The sequence below is a fragment of the Colossoma macropomum genome, unplaced genomic scaffold, assembly GCF_904425465.1.
Source record: "Colossoma macropomum unplaced genomic scaffold, Colossoma_macropomum, whole genome shotgun sequence".
Lineage (NCBI taxonomy): Eukaryota > Metazoa > Chordata > Actinopteri > Characiformes > Serrasalmidae > Colossoma > Colossoma macropomum.
This window is the reverse complement of record NW_023494805.1, coordinates 39343634-39368997: the sequence shown is the minus strand read 5'-3', so window position 1 is coordinate 39368997 and position 25364 is coordinate 39343634. Positions and strand designations below refer to the sequence as shown.

Genomic DNA, 25364 nt, shown 5'->3' with positions numbered 1-25364 from the left:
GTACAGAAGTCCAGAGGCCACAAGGTGGTTATAATTTTCTGGATTGTTATTTAATTATCTTGTGATCTCAAGGTAAAGTTGTTATCTTGAAATAACAAAAGTTGTCTTGAGATAACGAGTTATCTCATCTCAAGATAACAAAGTTATCTCGAATTTACAAAAGTTGTCTTGAGATAATGAGTTGATATCTCAAGATAAGTTATCTTGAAAGAACGAGTTAGTGATCTTGTTATCTTGAGATAACAAGTTAATTGTTATCTTAAGACAACAAAGTTGTTATCTTGAAATCTTGAAAGTTATCTTGAGATAACGTTAATTGTCTTGATATCTCAAGATAGTTATCTTGAAATAACTAGTTATCTTGTTAACTCAAGATAAAGTTGTTACCTTGAAACTCGAGTTGTCTTGAGATAAAGTTGTAGATAAGTTGTCTGGTTATCTCAAGATAACAAAGTTGTGAGCTTGCAATAATGAGTTAGTTATCTTGAGATAAAGTTATCTTGAGGCAACAAGTTAATTGTCTTATCTCAAAATAAGTTATCTTGAAATAACAGTTATCTTCAGATAACGAGTTAATTGTCTTGTTATCTCGACAACAAAGTTGTTATCTTGAAATAATGAGTTATCTCAAGATAACAAAGTTGTTAGCTTGAAATAGAGTTATCTCAAGATAAATTGTTAGCTTGCAATAACGAGTTACATAACAATCCAGAAAATTCTGCACTAAGGAGTTGAACGTTTGACATCAGTTTGTAAGACGTGCAGTTCTGTGTAAAATCTTGGCACTTAAACTGACTAAAACACTTTTCTGGGCAACAAATGTGTTTCTGCTCATAACAACACTGTATAATATTAGAATTAATGCAAACAAAATGAAAGCAGTAGAAAGGAACAAGCATGTTTTGTTGATACGTGAACTGGCTGTAAGTAAACAGGTTTGGTTCCAGATCTGATCTAGTTTAATGAAGGGCAGCTTAGCCAAACCAGGTTTTAGACGATAACTACTGATAATTCTGGGCTGTGTCGAGGAGAGGTTCATAAATGGTTGAACACATTTACAGACACAAAATCAACACTTACTGTACTAAAGCTACAGGTGTTTATTTCTAAGCAAAAAACTGTTCAGAAAAATGTTTTATGTAAAAAGTTTCTAATTTAGTACATTTTCTCAGATGTAGTCCTGTATATAAATGATAAATGTATCACCAAGACAAATATTTTACAATCAAAAAAGTGTTTTAAAATGTTCTGCATCATAATGTTGATTCAGTGTTTGGGTCTTCACTGTTATTCTAAAATGTGGACGAGTGCAAATCAGGAAGAAGCGTGTGGGCGTATCCAAACCCGATTGGCTCTGATCAGCGTGTAACTGGTCAAAAATATAAAACAAAACAAAACATCACTCTGTTATTTGAAAAGATTCACAGCTCACTTAATCAAACTCAAAACAGTGCAGGGTGAACCCCTCCTCCCCGTAAAGAAATAAAGCACCACTCTGGAAACTTTACAAGACAAGACTGTTCAGCTCACCGTGTTCACTGCAGACCTCGACACAGCAGAGAGAACTCCTTCACGACGTCCCTCATCTTCCACTTACTCACCTGTTCCCTAAAGAGGTGAACAAACAGCTGTGAGCTGTTCATAAACATCACTGATTCATCACACACTGTATCACCACCCACATCATCCTAAACCGTCCAGTTTGGAAGAGCAAGACGAGAAGCGTTTATTTATTTATTTATATAATAAACACACAGGGTTCAGACTTGGATGAGTGTCTTGGCAGGCTGGTTGGGGCGATATTCGTTTTGTAGATGCTCGTTAAAAAAAAAATCACAGTCTCTTGCTGTCAGTTGGTTGCACTTAAATAAAATACAGGGTGATTCAAAAAGATTCACCTGATTTCAAAGCGCCACATTTTTACAACCGTGAGGCGCCTAGGAACCAATCACAATCCAACTAAAAGAGGGGGTCATACAGTTTCTGACTGTCAGTGGAAGATGGCTTCCTTCAGTCTGAGAGACGATGAGACCCCTGAGCAGAAAGCGTTCTGCGTTCTCCACTTCAATAAGAGTGAATCAGTCATAACTGTGCAGTGTGATTTTCGCGGACAGTGAAGCTCCAACAGCTCAGAGCGTTCGTCGTTGGTTCCACAACACTGGATGATCTCCGAAATCGCACTGAAAGAGCCGTGAGTGCAGCGACACCCGACATGCTCAATCCAGTATGGGATGAATTTGACTATGGTGTTGATGTTGTCTGTACAGCTGGAGGAGGTTCATACTGAGACCTTGTACAATTACATAATAAACTTTATGCTCATTTAAACCATTTACAGTTCACTGCATTGTTCTGTAATGATTTACAAGTGAAACAAATCATTTTGAAATCAGATGAAGCTTTTTGAATCACCCTGTATTTTACTTTGGAATGCCAGTTTGAACACCCCCAGTCAAATGAAGTCTGGGTGATTTTCTGCGTGAAAATAAGTTAACCAAATTTAAATATAACCTTAAATATAAAAATAGAATATAAAATGTGCCTTAACTTTTGCTCAGACCCCATTTTATGTTTTATTTTTTTCCAACATGGTGAATTCAGTAAATAAACAGTAACTGTGTATTAAAATGTACGGAAGTGTGTTCTCTGTACCACATTTTATTCATGTGTAACCGACGGACACATTTGAATCATTGCCTTTTTTCAGTGTCCCTGCTTGGTCTGTTTGTAAGCAGGTATAACTCCATGGTTCAGTTTTTCAGTTCCAGTCTGGAACTGGAACCAGTTCCGGTTCTTTGTAATACAGTTAATCCTTGTATTTGTGGGTCATTCTCCATTGGGAGTGTTAACTGAGGTGGATACATTTAAAAATATATATTTTCTTTCATCCCAAAACTAAATCATTTTAATTTGTCCATCAACATCTCCTATTATCATATATGATAGAGCTCCAAACATATTTTACAGTCACTGGTGTTGTATGAATAAGGTGTAACAACAGTGACTGTGACTCCAGTGACATTCTGGCTGACTCACTGGTGGTCAGGTGACCTTGTGCAACTATTTAAAATCAGTAATAAAATGATATTTGGCATTATTTTGATAAAACTTTAATTACCCAGCCATTAAAACACAAAACACCAGTGACATATAGAAGTTAATGAGCTGCCTGATAAACAAAATTATTAGTAAATTAATGGAATATAGTGAGCGGGTGTGGACTTGAGCTGCTTCCTCTCTGATGAGCCTTGACCCAAATAAGCAGTTTAATAGAGCATAACATAAGAGTCCTGATAACGCCAGTGACCAAAATCTCTGTGACAAATAAATTATTGAAATAAAATACACCTTTTTAAATGTAGTATAACGTTAATGATATAAAAAAGTAAACATGAAACTGTTCTATACAAATTCCAAAGTTAAACCTCTTAGAAATATTATTTTATATTAAAAACGGTTTCTCAAATGTTGAAAATTGGTTTTGTGACGAGCTGTTTTACAGATGCAGAGCAAATATGAAAATATCAAAAAGATCAATCAGAGAATCATAAGGGAAAAGTGTTATTTAATCTTAGGTCAGCTGTGTAAATATACATACTGACTTTTGGAGCTGTGCCAAATATTTTAAGCATATTTTTAAGCCCTGCAACCTTTATGACATGATTTCCCCTCCAAATGGAGAATGACCCTTAGTTTCTCCTAATGACAACACTGTCACCCTCTATAGCCCTGGGCTAAGGGGGGAAATTTCATTTTTTACTGGCCTATCACTTCAGCTGCAGGCGTCTCTACCTGAGGATCTGCTGGCAGAAGTGTTCTTTCTGCTCCGGGGTGAGGAGCGCGCTGGGGAACCCCGGGGGCTGCAGGGCGTCTCTGAGCTGGAGCGAGAACAGGCTGGGGCAGTGACGGCTCACGGAGAAGAACACCTCAGACAGGAGCTCCAACAGGCTGCAGGACTGACCCCCGACAGCCTGCACACACACACAGATCAGGGTGGTGCACGTTATGAGTAAATACACTGCCTGACAAACGCTGACTATGAAAAATTAAGTAACAAAAACAGCTCCAGTCTAAAGCTCTGTGTGTATTTATGAACACCCAGCTTCACGTTCATCAGACTTTCTTCTTCTGGTGTGAAGAGCAGGTTTGGCCTAAATCAGGGTCAGAGTGCTGACATCACAACAACGGGATAAAATGTTTGGCCTTTGGCTTTTTTCCCAAGAAACGGCTTTGATCAGTCTTTGTGCTAAAATTCTTTGGGAAAGCCAGTCCAGGCTTTTACTGAACTGATCATTTACTGAACTGATCATTTACTGAACTGATCATTTTACTGATCATTTACAAAACTGATCATTTTTCTGAACTGATCATTAACAAAACTGATCATTTTTCTGAACTGATCATTTACAAAATTAATTCTTTTACTGAACTGATCATTTACAAAACTGATCATTTTACCGAACTGATCATTTACTGAACTGATCATTTTACCGAACTGATCATTTTTCTGAACTGATCATTTTACTGAACTGATCATTTACAAAATTAATTGTTTTACTGAACTGATCATTTACAAAACTGATCATTTTGAAATGATAATTTTACTGAAATGATCATTTTACTGAACGTGATCGTTCTACTGATCTCTTACTGAACTGACCACCTACTAACCAGACATTTTTACTAAACTATCTAGATCATTTACAAAACTGATCATTTTACTGAACTGATCATTTACTGAACTGATTATTTCCTGAACTGATCATAGGGGTGGGCAATAGGATGATATTTTATCGTTATCATGATAAATTACGTGACAGTATGCTTTTCTGAGCGTACCGTGGACACTGTCAGTACTTAAAGAACACTGGCCTACATCATGTTTGATTACAACGAGAGTATAAGTCCTGTTTAACTGGCAAACACTGAATAAAGATCACCGCACTCACTGATGTTGATAATATTTTCTAATTGTGGCAGTTCAGGGGTTTTTTTTTGTCAGTTCCAACTTACCAAACCTCAGAAAAACTAAATATGTACCAGGTATCGTGAAAATGTCTTCAAAGTATCTCGACATCATGATTTTCGCCATATCGCCCACCCATAACAGGTCCCCTCATTAAAAATGCTTGACTGTTGTCAAGTAAACTGTATTTAGTGAATTTAGCTGTAGATGCCGTGTCTGACCTCCAGCAGGGTCTGAAGCAGCAGCAGGCCGTCCTCCTGCAGCACCTCCCTCACCGCCGGGACGTCCTCACAGTGAGAGATCAGCTCTGTCTGAGGAGGAACAGAGAGGAGAAAGACCTGGGCTGCACTTCATACGTCCAACATCAACTGAATTAGGCAACACTGTACTGTGGGGCAGTGTTTATAGGGCTATTAGGGGCCGTTTCACCCAAAAAAGTGCCGTGATAACCCATCAGAACAAAAACACGTCCCTTCACAGTTATTTCAACATGACATCAAAGTTGGCAAAAGCAACCAATATAACAGATGACGTTTATTAGAATGAGCTTTTATTTACTATTGTTATGTATTATATATCAATAGAAAAAGCCATTATTTATCATCATTATATAACATTAAATACTATTAGAATAAAATGTTAATTATTATCGTTATATAATATTATATACTATTAGAATAAGTCGTTATTTACTACTGTTATATAATACACTCTATTAGAAAATGCCATTTATTGTTGTTATATAATATTATATACTATTAGAAAAAGTCATTATTTATTATTGTTATGTAATATTACATACTATTAGAAAAAGTCGTTATTTATTATTATTATATAATATATACTTTTAGAAAAAGTCATTATTATTGTTATGTGATATTACATACTATTAGAATAAGCCATTATTTATTATTATTTATTATATTTGCCCTAAATTGTTTTGTTAAAGCTTATAGATGGAAAATAAAGGAAATTAACAGTAAAAATATTAACACAGATACGTCTGAATGTGTTTTATGACTATCAATACAAAAGCATCTTTGGTTTCATAAGAACTGACTTACGAATAACGAGCATGTGGACTTCACAGTGGGCGTCTCTGGAAATTTGAATGATAAAATCCCTGCGGAGGCAGTGAGGCAGAGTTTTAACGAGGAAGAACACTCAGTGTAGTTGATATGAAACGCTCATTCATCAGAAATGATATGATGCTTAAATGCCCACCACAGTAGAAAACAACTTTGATATCAAGACCCTCTGAGAGATACACGTCTGCTTTCCTTTTCAGAACCTGCAACACAAAAGAGCCGTTTACAGAACAACACCCTGCGCACCAGCCAAACGAAGCCTAACGAAGCCTTTTAAATCATTTAGAATCCATTTCCTTCTCAAATGCAGACTAGATGAGATTCTTTTTCAGTTTCCAGTCAAATAAACACACCTGAGTATGAAGCTGCATGAATGAATCTGCCACGTCAGGATGATCTCGGGCGCCTGGAACACCAGCCCAACAGACACAGTCAACGCAGAACATGCGGAGCACTCTGACAGTAAAGGTTCTCTCTGCGTTCTGAGCAGTTCTGACACCCTGAGCTTCAAAGGTTTTGCATTCCAAACAGCAAAACTGATCTGCGGAACACGTTCTCTTTCATACGTGACGAAGACCGACATCCCAAGTTTATTCTAACTGACCAAATCAAAAATCACTTAAATTTGTCAGTGAGTTTTCCTGAACAGGTCAAATGCAGACAGAACCTTCTGATCCTGAGAACCCGCTTTCTGCTTTGGGTTATAAGGTTCTAATCTGGCAACTTAGTAAGGCATGGGAACAAGATAATTAAGCCGTGGCCATGACTTAGTAAGGGGTGGAAACGAGATCCTAATGCGTGGCCACGACTTAGTAAGGTGTGGGAACAAGATCCTAATGCGTGGCCAAGACTTAGTAAGGCATGGAAACAAGATAATTAAGTCATGGCCACGACTTAGTAAGACATGGGAACGAGATCATAATGCGTGGCCATGACTTAGTAAGGCGTGGGAACAACATAAGTCGTGGCCACGACTTAGTTAGGCGTGGGAACGAGATAATTAAGTCGTGGCCACGACTTAGTAAGGTATGGGAACAAGATAATGAAGTTATGGCCACGACTTAGTAAGGCATGAAAACAAGATAATTAAGTCGTGGCCATGACTTAGTGATGCGTGGCCACAACTTAGTAAGGTGTGGGAACAAGATAATTAAGTCATGGCCACTACTTAGTAAGGTGTGGGAACAAGATAATTAAGTCATGGCCACGACTTAGGCGTGGGAACAAGATACTAATGCGTGGCCAATTTTGGATCTGATTACTCGTAGTGAGCATGTAAACAGGTTTTCCATCAGGTTGCTGAGCAGAGTGAGAATAAACACCTCAGACTGAATCTATAATCGCAATCTTTGCATGTAAACACAGACACTGGGCGGTGCAGCGACATGATAAAGAAGCGGAACCTGATTGGTCCTCTTCTGTGTATTTGAAGTGCTGATTGGCTCACAGATAGAACAGTATAGAACTAAGTTTGACTTTGGTGACAGAACCTTTTTGTTTTCTAGATAAAGAGTCCAAAAATGCACACAATTCTAAAAACACCTCACATGATGTTCCGCCGTTGTCACAGAATAGGAATATGTAACTCAATTTTGATAAAAAAAAATTCAGATACAGCCTTATAACTCCAAATTCATGTCTCCTACATACGCAGTGACGTCTTACCGTGCTGAAAAATGGACATGGTGATGTTCGTGACGAGTTCCAGCAGAGCAGTGATTGGTGGGAATTGTTCCTTCTCACAGGCAAATACATGAACCAGCTATGATCAAAACATAAAACATAATCAATGCCTGTAAATACAAGATCAGCATTTCATCCTCACCAGCATGAACACCATCCAGTCTGCTTATATACAGAATATTCAGTAGGCCACAGTTGCAGAAACGGACAAACGCTTATGTATTTGTCTGCTGCTCATGACCTCACCTGTCGTGTGAGGTCCAAAGCACAGGCTTGTGGGTAAGCACTGAACAACTGGCCGATCAGCTCACAGAGTTGAGACACCAGGGGGGCAAAATCACGAATGAGGGTCTTCAGGGATTTCTCAAAAACAGCACACGCAGCCTGTGAGGAAGTAAAAATGAGTCTCTTGTGTGTGTCTGTCCGGTCAACAGTGATCTAGTGGTCAGAAACTGATCAATGATGAATGGAAAGCTGATCAATTGTGCAGCACACACACAATGTACAGCGTAAAAGTCAGAGACCACCCTTTTCTATTTGATTTGCAGTCCATTAAATGTAAATTACAGCAAATAAATATAATATTTTTCAGTATTTATTGTGTCCACTCTTTGATTTTGTGGATGGTGAGCATTTACACCGATCAGGCATAACATTCTGACCACCTCCTTGTTTCTACACTCATTGTCCATTTTATCAGCTCCACTTACTATATAGGTGCACTTTGTAGTTCTACAGTTACAGACTGTAGTCCGTCTGTTTCTCTGCATACTTTGTTAGCCCCCTTTTACCCTGTTCTTCAGTGGTCAGGACCCCCATGGACCCTCACAGAGCAGGTACTATTTGGGTGGTGGATCATTCTCAGCACTGCAGTGACACTGAGGTGGTGGTGGTGTGTTAGTGTGTGTTGCGCTGGTCTGAGTGGATCAGACACAGCAGTGCTGCTGGAGTTTTTAAACACCTCAGTGTCACTGCTGGACTGAGAATAGTCCACCAACCAAAAACATCCAGCCAACAGCGTCCTGTGGGCAGCGTCCTGTGACCACTGATGAAGGACTAGAGGATGACCAACACAAACTGCGCAGCAGCAGATGAGCTATCGTCTCTGATTACATCTACAAGGTGGACCGACAAGGTAGGAGTGTCTAATAGAGTGGACAGTGAGTGGACACAGTGTTTAAAAACTCCAGCAGCACTGCTGTGTCTGATCCACTCGTACCAGCACAACACACACTAACACACCACCACCACGTCAGTGTCACTGCAGTGCTGAGAATGACCCACCACCCAAATAGTACCTGTTCTGTGAGGGTCCACGGGGGTCCTGACCACTGAAGAACAGGGTAAAAGGGGGCTAACAAAGTATGCAGAGAAACAGACGGACTACAGTCTGTAACTGTAGAACTACAAAGTGCACCTATATAGTAAGTGGAGCTGATAAAATGGACAATGAGCATAGAAACAAGGAGGTGGTCAGAATGTTACGCCTGATCGGTGTATATATATATATATATATATATATATATATATATATATATATATATACACACACAGTGAATTCACACACTCACCTTCACCACCTCGGCCTCCTTCAGCCACTTACTTAGCAGGTTCTGGATGAGAGGGAAAACTTGCTGCAGCACGACTACAACCTAACAGACAAGTCCAAAACAGCAGATCAGCTCCTTGTTTCAGTGTTTCAGTGAGCATTCCATTGGCCTAATATTAAGCTAATGCTGACTAATTAAAGTAATTACTTGATACTGTGACTCAATAATTACCAATTACTTCTGTCATACTGCAGTGGAATTAGATTTCTGGATATACAGTTCCATTGCAAACACGCACCCCATAGTCTTTCAGTTTTCAGTACTTTATTTATAAAGAAATATGCAGTCATAGTAAATATCTCTCTCTCTCTCTCTCTCTATATATATATATATATATATATATATATATATATATATATATATATATATATATATATATATATATATATATATACAACCCGATTTCCAAAAATGTTGGGGCGCTGTGAAGAATGTAAATAAAAATAGGATGCAATGATATGCAAATCATGTAAACCATATTTTTGAAGGAAAATAGTACAAAGACAGCAAATTAAATGTTTAAACTGAGAAATTTTATTGTTTTTTGAAAAATATCTGCCCATTTTGAAGTTGATGCCAACAACATGTTCCAAAAAAGTTGGGATGGGGGCCTGTTTACCACTGTGTTTCATCACCTCTCCTTTAACAACACTCTGTAAGTGTTTGGGAACTGAGGAGACACTGCTGTAGTTTTGAAAGAGAAATGTTTTCCATTCTTGTTTGATACAGAATTTCAGCTGCTCGACAGTTCGGGGTCTCCTTTGTCATGCTTTCCTTTTAAAATGCACCAAATGTTATCAGTGGTGACAGGTCTGGACTGCAGGCAGGCCAGTTTAGCACCCAGACCCTTTTAATACAGAGCCATGCTGTTGTAATACATGCAGAATGTGGTTTGACACTGTCTTACTGAAATAATCAAGGCCTTCCCTGAAAAAGACGTCATCTGGATGGCAGCAAATGTTGCCAAAACATGTATATATCGTTCAGCATTAATGGTGCCGTCACCCATACCATGTGCTCTAATGCCCCCTATACCATCATAAATACTGACTTTTGAACTGTGCACTGATAACAAGCTGAGTGGTCTTTAGCCCGGAGGACACAGTGTCCATGATTTCCAAAAAGAATTTCAAATGTTGATTCATATGACCACAGGACACTTTTCCACTTCCCCTCAGTCCATTTTACATCAGCTCGGGCCCAGAGAAGGTGGCAGCATTTCTAGATCCCGTTTATATATGGTTTCTTCTTTGTGTTTTACAGTTTTAACTGGCATTTGTGGACGCAGCACTGAACTGTGTTTTTCAGAAGTGTTTCTGAGCCCAGGCAGTGATTTCCACTACAGAATCATGTCTGTTTTTTAATGCAGTGCCGCCTGAGGGCCCAAAGATCACAGCCAGCAAATACTGGTTTTTGGCCTCGTCCCTTGCATACAGAGATTTCTCCTGATTCTCTGAATCTTTTAATGTTATTATGTACTGTAGATGCCGAAAAGCAAAAGTTCTTTGCTATTTTATGTTGAGAAACGTTATTCTTGAATTGTTGCACTATTTGATCGTGCCGTCTTTCACAGAGTGGTGAACCCTCCTCATCTTTACTTCTGAAAGACTCAGCCTCTCTGAGATGCTCTTTTTATACCCAATCATGTTACTGACCTGTTGCCAATCAAACACCAGGTGTTTTTTTTTTTAGCATGACACAACTTTACCAGCCTTTTGTTGCCCCCGTCACAACTTTTTTGGAATGTGTTGTTGGCATCAAATTCAAAATGGGTGTATATTTTTCAAAAAACAGTAACATTTCTCAGTTTCAACATTTGATATGTTGTCTTTGTACTATTTTCAATAAAATACAGGGTTTAAATGGGATTTTCACATCATAGCATTTTGTTTTTATTTACACCTTGCACAGTTTCCCAACTTTTTTGTAAATTGGCTTGTATATATATATATATATATATATATATATATATATACACATATACATAGATAGATAAAAGATAGACAGATATATGATATGAATCCTAAAACATAATTAATATTACAATAACATTGTTATGAAGCCAGTAACTGCAATGCGTTACTACTTTTACTGTAACACAGTATTTTGTACCGCATTACCGCCCAACACTGGTGGCTACTACAGATTAGGTGAGGATCACTAAACAATCCTGATTTGATTTGCTAAGTTTGATCTTGTGCTCACTGTAAAGGTCAGACTATACGTGTTCTGTGTGTTGTGGCTCACCGGGTTGGTGCGAGGCTGAGGGCGGGCGGCTCTGACGTCCTCCTGTCCATCTCCTTGACCGTTCAGGTCTAAAGTAGAGAAGAGGCTGGAGAGGAGGCCCAGAATGTGCACAGTGGAGAGTTTACTAGCTGGACTGGCCTGAAAATAAATAAACAGACACAACAACCAGAGGTGTAAATCTCTGACCTCTGACCTGTTTTACAAATTAGGGCTGAGCAATTAATTAAATTTTATTTTAAATTACATAATTGTTTGGTTTCCAATGATTATGAAAACAAGACAGTCGAGATAAAACAATTATTGTGCCAATCATTCTGTTAAGCAATGATGCTCTTGTTTTGTCTTGTGTTCTAAATCCAGCGCACTCCTCTCCTTTACAGTGGTGCTTTCAGCCCTCCCTAAAAGCCCAAACTCCTCTGATTTATTTTAGTCTAATTTATTTTTATTTATTATTTTTATATACGTTTAATAGTTTTCTGTATGTTATGGAAGTGCACCACAACGTAATTGATGTTACTTATTTTGATCTTATTTATTTTTATTTTCTTTTTTTTATTTTACTTATTTATCTGTTTATTACTTTTTAAATTTGTTTTTCAGCTGAATTATATTTAAAGCTCCACGGTTAAAAAAAGACAAGTTTTGCAAGACAAGTTCAATAAACGCATGATGAGCAATCATGTTAAATAACTGTGATCTCAATATTGACTAAAATAATCGCGATTATTATTTTTTTCCATAATCGATCAGCCTACAAATTACAAATGCAGTAAAATGACTAAAATGTTGATTTTTCAGCGCAGTAACCCAGCAACTAAAGTTTCTGCTCTTCCACAGTGCAATAAACACATCAAATATCAACGTACTGGACAAATTTAAACATCTGTCACAGATATCTGTCGATACCGATGTGATTCTGATATCACTGAGCATCCCTTTGTGGAATTATAATGAATATATTACTATCATAATCAATAAGAAATCCATAATCATATACTACAAAATTGATTAACAAAAGTGTATTAATCCTCTCACTAAGGAAAGGCCTTGCTGTATGTAGGTTAAGGGATTTCGCAATGGAGGGTTTCTGAAGCTTCTAGAAGCTGGTATGTTTTATTGTAAGGGCAAGCTGACCTCAAAGAGTGAGCTAAGCCGATAGGGAACCAGACAGTATCAGTGTTGGAACCAGTTTTAAAACAAAATTTGATTAAAATCCTTGAGAGGATGGGAGTAGCTTGGGATAGCTGAGCATGCAAGTTTTTAAAAAATCAAGGACACGTGCTGGGGGGAAATAAGGGGTTCCAACTGAAGTGTAAAAATAGGAAATAATGGGAACCAAAGTGAAATGAGAATAGATGAGAGGGAGGGGGCGATTGCTTCATCGCCCCAAACAGGGTATAAAAAATAATGTTTCTGTATTATACACTGCGTTTGGTTGTCCGGAGCCATTATGCCACCTGAAGCTCAATAAATGAAGAGGGCCTTTTCCTTCCTTCAAAAGAACTCAACGGCTGAAGTCTTTTATTCAACTTTCATTTATTTTTGACTGAACTTTATTTTTATTTTGCGTTTATGATGAGAACAAGCAACTAGATTTATTAAAGAACTGAAACATAGTTATAGAACAGATTAGTTTGATTTTTCCATATGTTGGGGCTCTGAGCGAGCGGGAATCGCACTTGGTCCCGACACCTTAAACAACGAAGACATACTTTATTGAACGAAGTAGCATTTTCCAAAATGAATGCAGTTGAATCACCACCTTCAGATCGTCTGCATTTTAGGGTGTGCATTTTTACAGGCCTTAAAACAAAGACAAGTATGCAGAATGAAAACAGCTTATCCAAACATTTTATAGGGTCTGACTGACGTTCACAGACGCAACATCTGGAAACTACGGTCACTGCATGTATTACAGAAATAATACACATTTAACACTGTTACACCCACATCAGCTCAGGAGTGGCTTGTTAATAAGCTTACTGGTTGGATCAGATGTGTTAAGAGCATTGAAAACTCCAGCAGGGGTACGACAGCCTCTGGGAAAGGAGCTCAGTTTCTTATCATAAAGAGCAGTGAGTCATGATGATATCAGAATCAGATACTAGATCAGGAGATATTCCCTCAGAACATGAAATATCAGCATATCTGACATTACAAAGTGGTATTTGATGATGTGTTCATTGTACTGTGGTTGAGCAGTGTTTAGGGGATGCTGGGCTACTGCACTAAAATGTCTGCATATTATTGATTTCACTAGATTTGTAGCCCTATAGATATATATTCTAGATTTCTCTGTAATGCTAAACCAGGTGGATCTTTCTGCATTTTATAAATATTTATGTATTGGTGTTGCCATCCGCACTGGCAGATATTCACATGAACCAGTACAGTGACTTTGTCCATGGGCTGAAGAGTCCTTACCGTCTCATTGGCCAGTCTCTCCAGCTGCTGGATGTGTGGAGAGAGCAGTGAGAGGAGTTTCCCCAGAATCTCCTCATCAGGCAGAGATGACAGCAGATAACCCAGAGCCTGCATCAGCCACATACTCTGAGTGCTCTAGAGAAATACAACAGTGAGACAGTGAACACTCACACACTCTGAGTGCTCTAGAGAAATACAACAGTGAGACAGTAAACACTCACACACTCTGAGTGCTCTAGAGAAATACAACAGTGAGACAGTGAACACTCACACACTCTGAGTGCTCTAGAGAAATACAACAGTGAGACAGTGAACACTCACACACTCTGAGTGCTCTAGAGAAATACAACAGTGAAACAGTGAACAGTCACACACTCTGAGTGCTCTAGAGAAATACAACAGTGAGACAGTGAACACTCACACACTCTGAGTGCTCTAGAGAAATACAACAGTGAAACAGTGAACAGTCACACATACAGAACCAGGAAAAGTTCGGACGCGCATAGAAGTGTTTTCCTTATTTTTACCATTTTCCACATTTTAGAATAACACTGAAATGAAGACATCAAAACTATGAAATAAATGCAATGAAATATGGTTCAAAAATTCAAACTATCTTTTATTTGAGATTTTTTAAAGTCTCATCACTGCCTTGATGCAGCTTTACATACTCTTTGCATTCTCTCAGGCATCTTCATGAAGAGCCACCTGAGATGCTTTTCCAGCAGGACTGAAGAAGATACACATACACTCATTGGCTGTTGTCAACTACCTGTTTTATTATTTAGTTCATAGCGTCACGTGATGGTATTGAAATCATATCAGTATCAGCAGATAATTGCTCAAAAAACAAATATCAGCATGGGGATGTTAAGATTCGACCATTATCTGAAACCAATACTGAGATTTAATCTAACCGATATTTAGATGATTCTGGGTTACTGCGCTAAACTATCCACATTTTATAAATCTTTTACTTCTTATTCACCTTTTTATTAATCTTTCTATCTGTAAGCCACTACAAATAAGTGTTATATTTCTCTGTAATGCTAATCCAGCTGGATTTAGTCAGAGTTTCTACATTTTATTAATATTTATATTTCTACATTGGCAGACCTGTACACGAAAATATGAGCCCACAATTCATCCCTAAAAAAGGAAAATAAATTCATATAAATTCATACATGCACTATTTTTATTTGTCATGGAAAGAATTTTTAAGTGTTTAAGCCTGTAGATCGAAATGTCTTCAAGATTATGAAAAACATATTTATGCAAGTTTTCCAAACTTTGGCTGGTTCTGAGTGTAAATAAAAGTCTCATATGCGCTGCTGACGCTACAGCGTTACAGTCTGGATTAGAGGAGTTTCGGCCTTACCTTATGAATCTGTTTAACCAGCACCTCCTGTAAGAGAAACAGCCACAGGCAGGAACGTCAGAGCGAGTAAAGAAACTCTGCTTCTGTTTCCGGAGTGTGAATGTGCTGTTCTGTACCTGCGAAGCAGTCAGGATGTCATTCGAGTGGGGCCGCAGGCTGTGGCGGCACTCACGGCAGATCCTCTTCAGGGTGGAGACGGTGGCCACGGAGAGGTCAGCGTTGGACAGAGTCTGGAGCACCAGACGCAGGACGCCAGCCAGCATGAGAGGGTGATCAGCCAACCACTCCGCCAGGGAGCCTGTAGGAAACCACTGATGGATGAAATAACTGCACCTCAAAGGGCTCTAAATACCTGTGTGTCTCCTCAAAGTCCACTTATAATGTTTGTGTGGATTTATTACCAAAAAGTCATTTTCCAACCTCTCGTTTTTCAGATCTTCCACTTTTTTTACCTACTAATACACGCAAGTTCACAGGTGGGTTTAGCACAGTAAGTAAAATGGCTATATTAGCATGTTAGCCATTGTGACCCCTGGTTCCTATCACCAACACTGCAAAGAAATTGAGTCCATAGGTTTTTCTAGAACAGCATTTCTCATCAAACTGACTGAATTATGCAGAAATGTTGAAATATGGGTGGAATTCCCCTTTTAAGCCTTGCGAGCGACATCACTTCAATGTGCAGTATTAGCTTGCTTGTAGCATGTATGTAGAAATCTCTGTATTTTGACTTTGTCTCACACTTAAAAGGCTCCAGTGACAGTAAAGGGGGAAATACATGCCGGACCAATTAAAAAACAAGAAAAAAGAGTTTTCCACGATTTAAAGCTAATCATTAGTTTAAAACTTTGTTATCTGGTAAGTTGTGTCTAAACCCATGTTATGATGGGATGACTACCATCTACCGCACCCTGAACCAAACCTCCAATTACCTCACAAACATCTGATGAGCTCCCTCTTAACCACATGCGTCAGGCTCCAGTCCTGGCAGGCTAAAACACTGCAGACTTCAGCTCACCGCCTCATTTAACACACCTAATTCAGCTCGTCAGCTAATTAGCAAGGCCCTCACGAACTGAATTCAGAGCGTTAGATGAGGGTAAAGGCTAATCTCTGAAGCACTTCGGCCCGGAACGTCCCCAGTTTGACATGCCTGCTCTACACAGTGCAGCAAAGAATGCTGCAAGTCTGGTTTTAGCTCAGGAATCTGAGTGGTGCTGTACCTATAGTCAGCATGATGGTCTCTGCCAGGTGGATGTTGTTGGCGGTGATGAGGGGGATCAGTCCGATCAGACCAGGAATCACATCAGAGTAACTGACGTCCACCGTTTCAGCTATGGACTGGAAGCCAAACAGCAAAGCCTCTATATCCTCCATTAGAGAGACAGATGGGGGAGGAAGGGGGTGAAGACAGAAACAGACATTTTTCCATCATTGTTATTAATATTATATTTATTTTTGTTGCTCTAACAGAACAGAGATTTTTTTCTTTTGTACTTTTCGATACCAAATGCTGGGTTCTTCTGTTCACTTACAGGAACTCTTCACAATGCAACCTTTCAACCATACAAAGTGTTCTTTGACAAGAACGTGGTGATGTGAAGCACTGACCTGCCACGAGGATGAGTGAGTCGTGTCTGTGAGCAGCACGCCGAGTTTATCGTAAAGGTTGCGCAGCAGCTCCGGGCCCAGCAGCTCATACACGTACATCAGCGTGTCGGAGATGTCAACCCTGTGAAAAAAACATCAGTCACAGCCACTGAAACAGATCAGGAGGTTCACGTTTCTTCTATAGGATACAAAAAAGTGTCACAGGATTTAAGGGGGTTGTTCAAAAAGAGAGTCCACTTTGTTTACTTTACGAGATGTGTGTCGTTTTCACCTGTAGGTTCTGAACTGCTCCTTGTCATCAGCGGACCACAGGGCGAAATCCTGGTCACTGGGGAAGCGAGCCTTATGCAGCAGCACCTCCACCAGCTGGAAGTAAAGTGGTCTGTAAACCTGCAGGTACAGCGTTTGCTTCTCTGTTTCGAGAGTCATGATGTCGTCCTGTAGGAGAAAGATCAGGACGCTTTAAAAAGGTATTGCACTTCGCACAGACGGTTTTCATTTGGCTGAGATTTTTAGTGGACGTAGAGTTGAGTGTTATGTTCGTTTTTCATCATCATCTTTGTCATCATCACTTTTATTAATAGAAATTTAAATTAAATTAAGTGACCCTTATTAGTCCCACAACGGGGAAATTTCACCTCTGCATTTTGACCCATCCGTGCAGTGAAACACCACATACACACTAGTGAGCACACACACACTAGGGGGCAGTAAGTACACATGCCCAGAGCGGTGGGCAGCCCTATCCGCAGCGCCTGGGGAGCAGCTGGGGGTTAGGTGCCTTGCTCAAATGTGCTTTAGTCACATACTGTCGGTTCAGGGGATTAACCTGGCGACCTTACGGTCACAAGGCTGGTTCTCTAACCTCCAGCCCACGAATGCCCCCATATAGCGCCTTTCCCATTCTTAAGAACGCGTTACAATCAATGAACATGAACGCATTAAACAAATCACAACAAAAGGACAATACAGGTAGACACAGTGATAACGAGTAAGTCTTTAACAGAGACTTAAACGAAAACTGAGTGGTGGTGTCCCGGATAGCCTGGGGGGGGGTATTCCATAATTTGGGAATTCAAAATTCCATAATGGGTGATTGACCACGCATAGAAGTCAATTTAAACCTTGGAACATGAAGAAGGCCTCAATTTTGTGATCCTAAAGTAGGGATGGGACAAATAGAATAACGCTTGTGTGGTGTTGATGTGTTTGTGACTCAGTGGTCTGGTGGACCCACTATGGTTGTTTTAAATCAATACAGCCATAAGAGTTTATGTAAAAATACCAGATGTTTAAAATATCACAAGTGGCCAGTGTAGGGTTCTCCTTTAGCAGCTGTAGTCAGTCAGCAGCCTGTCCTTGTTGTCCACCCTCACACACACACATACACTCACATACACAAACACACACACAGACACACACACACACACTAACAGCAGGCCATGTAGGAGGAGAACAGAGTGAAGGACACAGCACCTCCACACTTTTACTCCCCGCGGGTTCACCCAACACCACATGTGTAGTATAAATGTGTGGGGGGTGAACAGAGTGAAGACACTGAAAATGGGTTATTTTATATGTTCTTCACAGAAAATGAACAAAGCCAAGAATCTGAGGTTGAAATGATAATAAATTGCATCATTTTTTCTTTTGGTAAACACTGAAAATGGGTCCCACAGACCTGAACACCACACAAGGGTTAAGCAGCTTGGCCAAATATTGAGGAGCCAGGCCGTGCAGAGCTTTATACGTAATAAGGAGAACCTTATTATGGGTAACTAGTGAAGACTGGTTGATATGATCATTCTTCTTTGAAAAGGTGACGATCCTAGTTTTCTGTTTAATACCTGTAGTGTGTACCAGAATGTGAGTGTGAGTGAGCTGGAGGTTTCGTCCACTGGGTAATGTCCAGGCATCCCAGTGCAGGAGAGAATCATGTTGACTAAAGCCTGGAAACCTTGCCAGTGGTCTACCTGCTCCAGAAGAGCCCTGAGAGAGAGAAACAGAGACAAGGCAAGTTTCATACGTGAAGGTAATTCAATGTGCTTAACATAAATAAAAGTAAAAGCAACATCAAAAAGGAAAAATAAAGTGCTTTAAGCGCAGTGGGTAGCCCTGTCGCCTCACAGCAAGAAGGGTCTGGGTTTGATTCCCCGGCCGGGCAACCAGGGTCCTTTCTGCATGGAGTTTGCATGTTCTCCCCGTGTCTGTGTGGGTTTCCTCCCACAGTCCAAAGACATGCAGTCAGGCCAACTGGAACTGGCCACCTGTCCAGGGTGTTTCTGCCTTCTGCCCAATGACCGCTGAGACAGTCTCCAGCAACCCCACGATCCAGAAGGATAAGCGGCTTAATGTTTGATAATATCCTGACATCTAACACCTCAGAAAGGCATTTGCAAAGATAGTTATGAAAGAAAATAAAAATTTAAGTGATAGAGATAAATAAAATAAAATAGATTATAAAATAAATAGAAGATAAATAAAATAAAATAGATTATAAAATAAATAGAAGATAAATAAAATAAAATAGATTATAAAATAAATAGAAGATAAATAAAATAGATTATAAAAGGGATTAAAAGAAACTTAAATAGTAAAAACTACAGTGCAGTGCTAAACAAAGGCACAACAAGAACGTCTTTAAACTGGACTTAAAGATGTCGACACTGGGAGCATATCTGACCTCATATAGGAGTTTGTTCCAGTAGTTGGCAGCATAGTGACTGAATGCTGCCTCACCCTGTTTGGTTCTGATTCTGGGCACCACCAACAGACCGGTCTGTGATCGGAGAGGTCTATTGGGTTTGTATTTATCTACAGTTAGAGGGGGTACTTGAATTCTAATATCTATTATAAATATATATAAAGTCTTATGATACACAATCATTATGTCTTTATCACTACATCTGCTACTATGTCTATAAGCAAGACACACGAGTGAGAAACCGCAGGTGTGAGTCTGTTTTAGATTTGCTGTCAACATGGTCTGAGGCGAGTCTGTGAAGATTTAGGCATGCAGTGTACATGACGCTAATTACCAAACAGCCTCAGAAAAAAGGTATCAGACCAAACGCAAGCCTGGTCGAGCATACACTGGTTCATATAACTTAGAAAACTATTGTGTATCTCGATATAAATGCCAGTTTAACATTTTCACAGTTTTTTCTGAGGCTGTTTGGTCTGACGGTGTTTGGTCTGATATTCAGTTACACCAGATCTGAGACATGATGATTGTTTTTCTCGAGACTCGAAGTGGTTTAGTGCGAGGAATGATGCCGTTCTGATGCTGAGGTCTGAGGATGTCCTAAAATGTACCCCGTAGCCCCACCTAGTGCTAATTAACATATATTTGCATGCTGGTCAATTTGAAAACGAAAAAGCAAAGTGTGAAATGAAAACTAAATCACCAGCAGGTGGCACCTGTGTTCGTTTGCGTTTGTCTTTATATTCTGACACTTAAAGCGCATCCACACCGAAAACTGAATCACAAACCGTCACTTTGCTGTTGATTTATCCTTTTTTTGCATTTTCATTTTCATTTTGTCAGATATGCAGCCGATTGCTATGAAAAAGAAATAAGAAATAAGAACGTAAACACTGCATTTTGACTTTAGTTTGACACGTATTCTGCATTTCATGAAGAAAAGCGAAAGCCAAAGTGAAGCTTGGGTTTTCTTTTCTCTATTAGCTTTTTCATTTTAGATATGACCATGAAATACCAGAATACGGTCTAAAATGAAATGACAAACAGCTGTTTTACATTTATTTTTATTTTTGCCACAAATGGCTCGTGCTTATGTGAAAAATGAAATTGCAAATGTAGGTATTTCATATGATTTTCAATTCTGGCAGGATATTTGCGCAGATGTTTGAAAAAAGAAATGGCGAAAAGAGGTCTGCATTTACATTTTACTGTTTTAATTTTAATTTCTCTTTTGGCCGGATTTGCCTCCCATAGCTAATTGGTGGGTGTAGGCTTACACTGCAGGTTAGCTACGTTAGCCTTGTAGCTCCAGGGCAAAACTAAAGAAGCTGAAGTGCAAAACACAAAACGTGTCTTCACTCTTCAACTGAATCTGAGGTAAGAGGAGGACTTGCTGAACTGGTGCTCTGATATCTGTGCCACTGTGCGCCACCTGCAGTGAGTCTCCCCGAGTGCCACGGCGATGCGGCAGATTCCGTGAGACGTCTCCATGTCTCTGTCCTGCGCGGCCTTCGTCAGCTGCTCCTGAAGGGCCAGCACCTGGGGCAGCATCTTCAGCAGACTGTCAGCAAACCTGCGAACATATTTACAGTTATAATCATCCTGAAAGTGCTGAAAATTATTGTTAATTACAGTAAACCTTTCCACACCCGAGGTTTTATGTTGTTTTTCTGTACTATTTAATTGTAAATGGGTGATTCCATGACTGGGGCACCATTTAGTCCTTATAACTCTTAAAAATTACCTATTTTAAGCATTTTCTTAACACTGAATCTATGAAAACATACATTCAAACACTAAAAAAGTGTTAAACCATCTCAGGAACGAGTGGCCATGATTTAATAAGGTGTGGGAACAAGATCCTAATGCATGGCCACGACTTAGTAAGGCATGGGAATGAGATAATTAAGCCTTGACCACAGCTGAATAAGACATGATCTTGTTCACACGCCTACTAAGTCGTGGCCCTGCTTAATTATGCCGTTCCCATGCCTTACTAAGTCATGGCCACGCATTAGGATCTCGTTCCCACACGTTTATACAGTGTGGCAACGCGTTATTTTTATTTATGCGGGATGTCACCAGCCAGGCTCTGTACAATACCTCATTTTTTGCACGGTTAATTTGCTGACAACGACTTGATCGAGTAACAGGGATTATTTTTTAGCACAGAATTAACAAATACACAATATGTGGAGAACGAGCATCCACGCTAATGATGAGGACATTAAAGACATTATTGTACTTTTTGGATTGTACTTTCAGACCTTAATTTAATTTTAATGGAATTGAAAATAAAGAAACAAGAATGACAAACTTTCTTTATCTTCTTTCCGTGATCTTTAGGAAATCAGGATGATGCAAATTTCTGTTGAATATGCGACTCGTGGAAAATTCCAGATATTTCACAGTGCTGAATGTGTTCAGGTAACCGGGTTGAGTGAATAAAAGGACATTAAGATGTATATTTTTCACAACCTATAATGGACGACTCCTGAGAAAGTATAGTTTTAAGCATGATTTGCTGAATGGATTCAGACATGAATGCGAAAAAGATATTTCTGAAGCAAGGTAAAGTGGAACAGGCAAAACTGCTGTTTTCTAAGCGCTGTAGATTTCGATTTTATTAATGTTCTAAATTATTTATCTGAAACATGCATACAGGTTGCTCTGAAGGACAGTTTGCCTGTGTTTTAAATGTCTATTATCTTTACTTCACATGCATAGCAGTGAGGAGCTGAACTTCACCCTCCTCTGCTGTCACTGCAGACTGCCAGGGTCGCCTACAGAGCAGCGCTGGTAGCTGTTAATGAAGTAATGCTCTTTTTATTTGAGGGTCCCATTTCAGAGGGAAGATTTCAACCACTACCCCTTATAACTCAGTTCCAAGGGGTTAGGGTGACACTCAAAAACAAGGGGTAGGGGTAAAAATAAGAGATGGGACTGGGCCAGACAGATCCTTAGGGTCTAAGGGTTAACAGATCTTTCCTAGACTCCACATTTCTCTACACTGTGAAAAGCAAAGCAGGACAGAAGCTGATTTGAAGTGTTTTTGAAGTTTGAACTGATGTAAAATATCACTTTTGTTCACCTCACAAACTGTTTCATTTAAGGCATGTATTTAAATTGTACTTTATGACTCCTTGGCCCTGATCTGTCTCACCTCTGGCTGTCGTGTTGTGAGATGGCGCTGACGATCGTCTCCACAGCCGTGTCAAAAAGCTCCGGCTCCCTCAGCAGAGTGAAGCTGTCCTGCAGTAGACCTTCGCTTTCACCCAGATCCACATCCAGAGCCAGCCACGACACGAGGCACCGCAGCACACGCTCCTTCACCTGCACACACAACAGTTTTCAGTTTGACACTGGAGCTGCGAAGCTACTGAAGCTAACAAGTAATGGACGTCAGGCGACGTTGTGCTACATAAATCATGACACGGCAACCTCAAAGTGATCACTCGTTCAGTAATCTCAAATAGATTTGCTTGACATAACACTGTATGACATACTGTTATATATGAACAATGGCAAAGTGATATTGTGTGGTAGAAACAGTAGCAGCCGTCTTTTGACTGTACATTTGTTTATTTATTTGTTTCCCATTTTTCATCTCATATCTTTCCTTCTTTGAAAGATGGTTGATTTCTGCAGTATTGGAGCTGGATTCGTTTTGTAATTTAACATATTTCTCACAGGATCTGTAATTTGAATCCAGTGTGAATCTGCAGTGTGTGTAGTTTTACAGTCTGACTGTAATAATTGTGGAGTGATTTTAATCCAGTATGAATCTGCAGTGTGTGTAGTTTTACAGTCTGACAGTAATAATTGTGGAGTGATTTTAATCCAGTATGAATCTGCAGTGTGTGTAGTTTTACAGTCTGACTGTAATAACTGAGGAGTGATTTTAATCCAGTATGAATCTGCAGTGTGTGTAGTTTTACAGTCTGACTGTAATAATTGTGGAGTGATTTTAATCCAGTATGAATCTGCAGTGTGTGTAGTTTTACAGTCTGACAGTAATAATTGTGGAGTGATTTTAATCCAGTATGAATCTGCAGTGTGTAGTTTTACAGTCTGACAGTAATAATTGTGGAGTGATTTTAATCCAGTATGAATCTGCAGTGTGTGTAGTTTTACAGTCTGACGGTAATAATTGTGGAGCGATTTTAATCCGGTATGAATCTGCAGTGTGTGTAGTTTTTACTACCTACAACGCTTTCTGTGTTCTCCAGTTCTGTGTGTGTTTACCTGTCCTGCTGCATCCTCTCTCCGCAGTATCTGCCGCAGCAGGGGGCACAGTGAGCTCCACTCTCTGGCTAATGCACTCTGCAGCTGAGCTCGACGGTCTGCCGACAGCTTCCTCGTCTGGAGCTCCTCGGGGAGAACCACTAGAACCTCCAGCAGTGCCTGGTACCGGACGTCCACCTCCGCAGACCCCTCACCACCCTGGAACGCCCTCAGGAGGTCCGGGACAGCGGCGGTCCAGCTGTCCAGCAGAGTGTGGAGGATCAGAGAGGCCAGGGCCACGCAGAGCCGTGTCAGAACCATCTTCGGCCCGCAGGAGAAACGGCCTACCTGAGCGATGAGCTGAGAGCGCAGAGATTCATGCTGCTCAGCAGGGAGGTCCGTCCAGTGGCGGGAGATTTTAGTGTGCAGCGTACTGGCCCCAAAAAACTGGATCTCAGGAACCTGAGCAAATACATTAGAGCTGGAGGTACATACTGAGTTTGGCACAAAGTAAAAAATTGAAAACAGTGGTGTGGGATGGAAAAGGGCTGAACAATATGACAGTATTCATCATGATTGTGATAAATCATTTTCTATTGATGATGAAAATCGTGGACATCATCAGTACCTCCCAACTGCATGTTTGATTACAATCATGTTTTGAGTACATATCACTACACCCCACCATATCACCTCTCTTGTTAATATACACTGTGCAATATATCATAACCTGCTGCTGTAATGACTCTAACTGCGCACTTTAGACCGTAAACACTGCTGCTACTCCTAGTTTATACTCACTGTGTTGTAACTACCTCATACCGCTCAGTGCAAAACCTGCTCTCATGTAAAGACAACAAACCTGTCTTATACGCTATGTAAATATGCAAACAGATAATATTATTATTCCTACTCCCTCATACTTTAACTTTGGTCTACTTCTATTTCTGTTTTTATTTTCTGCCTAATATATGTAAGTTTATGTGCAATTATATGTCTTGTTACTGTAACACTGCATGTTACGTTTGTCTGTCTGCACTGCAGTTTCCTTTTGGGATAAATAAAGTTCTGTCTGTCTGTCTATCTATCTATCTACCTGTCTGTCTGTCTATCTATCTATCTATCTATCTCTCTGTCTGTCTGTCTGTCTATCTATCTCTCTGTCTATCTCTGTTTGTCTATCTATCTATCTCTCTGCCTGTTTGTCTGTCTATCTATCTATTTATCCATCTCTGTCTGTCTGTCTATCTATCTATCTATCTATCTCTCTGTCTGTCTATCTCTGTCTGTCTGTCTATCTATCTATCTATCTGTCTGTCTGTCTGTCTGTCTACGTATCTATCTATCACAGCACAAGAAATATTGAATTGAAATATTTGGATTTATTGAGTTTGATAGTATTTTTTTAATGCACTTCTTCGTCTGTTCC

General features: G+C 39.7%; 1 protein-coding gene across 1 annotated transcript in view; it reads right to left on the bottom strand.

Moving 5' to 3' along the window:
• Positions 1–930: 930 nt before the first annotated feature.
• si:ch73-182a11.2 (importin-13) overlaps positions 931–25364 on the bottom strand; it is a 30498-nt gene continuing 6064 nt past the window's right edge. The window contains exons 3-23 of the mRNA XM_036597576.1: positions 23957–24397; positions 22875–23044; positions 21144–21284; positions 18855–18996; positions 17279–17445; positions 17008–17128; positions 16620–16767; positions 15513–15694; positions 15397–15423; positions 14019–14153; positions 11595–11732; positions 9309–9389; positions 7984–8121; positions 7720–7816; positions 6408–6460; positions 6191–6257; positions 6031–6089; positions 5188–5277; positions 3793–3971; positions 1531–1608; positions 931–1369 (exon numbers count right to left, since the gene is read on the bottom strand). Coding sequence (XP_036453469.1) covers positions 1536–1608; positions 3793–3971; positions 5188–5277; positions 6031–6089; positions 6191–6257; positions 6408–6460; positions 7720–7816; positions 7984–8121; positions 9309–9389; positions 11595–11732; positions 14019–14153; positions 15397–15423; positions 15513–15694; positions 16620–16767; positions 17008–17128; positions 17279–17445; positions 18855–18996; positions 21144–21284; positions 22875–23044; positions 23957–24397 — 2649 coding nt within the window. The 3' untranslated portion in view covers positions 931–1369; positions 1531–1535. The remainder of the gene's footprint in view (positions 1370–1530; positions 1609–3792; positions 3972–5187; positions 5278–6030; positions 6090–6190; positions 6258–6407; positions 6461–7719; positions 7817–7983; positions 8122–9308; positions 9390–11594; positions 11733–14018; positions 14154–15396; positions 15424–15512; positions 15695–16619; positions 16768–17007; positions 17129–17278; positions 17446–18854; positions 18997–21143; positions 21285–22874; positions 23045–23956; positions 24398–25364) is intronic.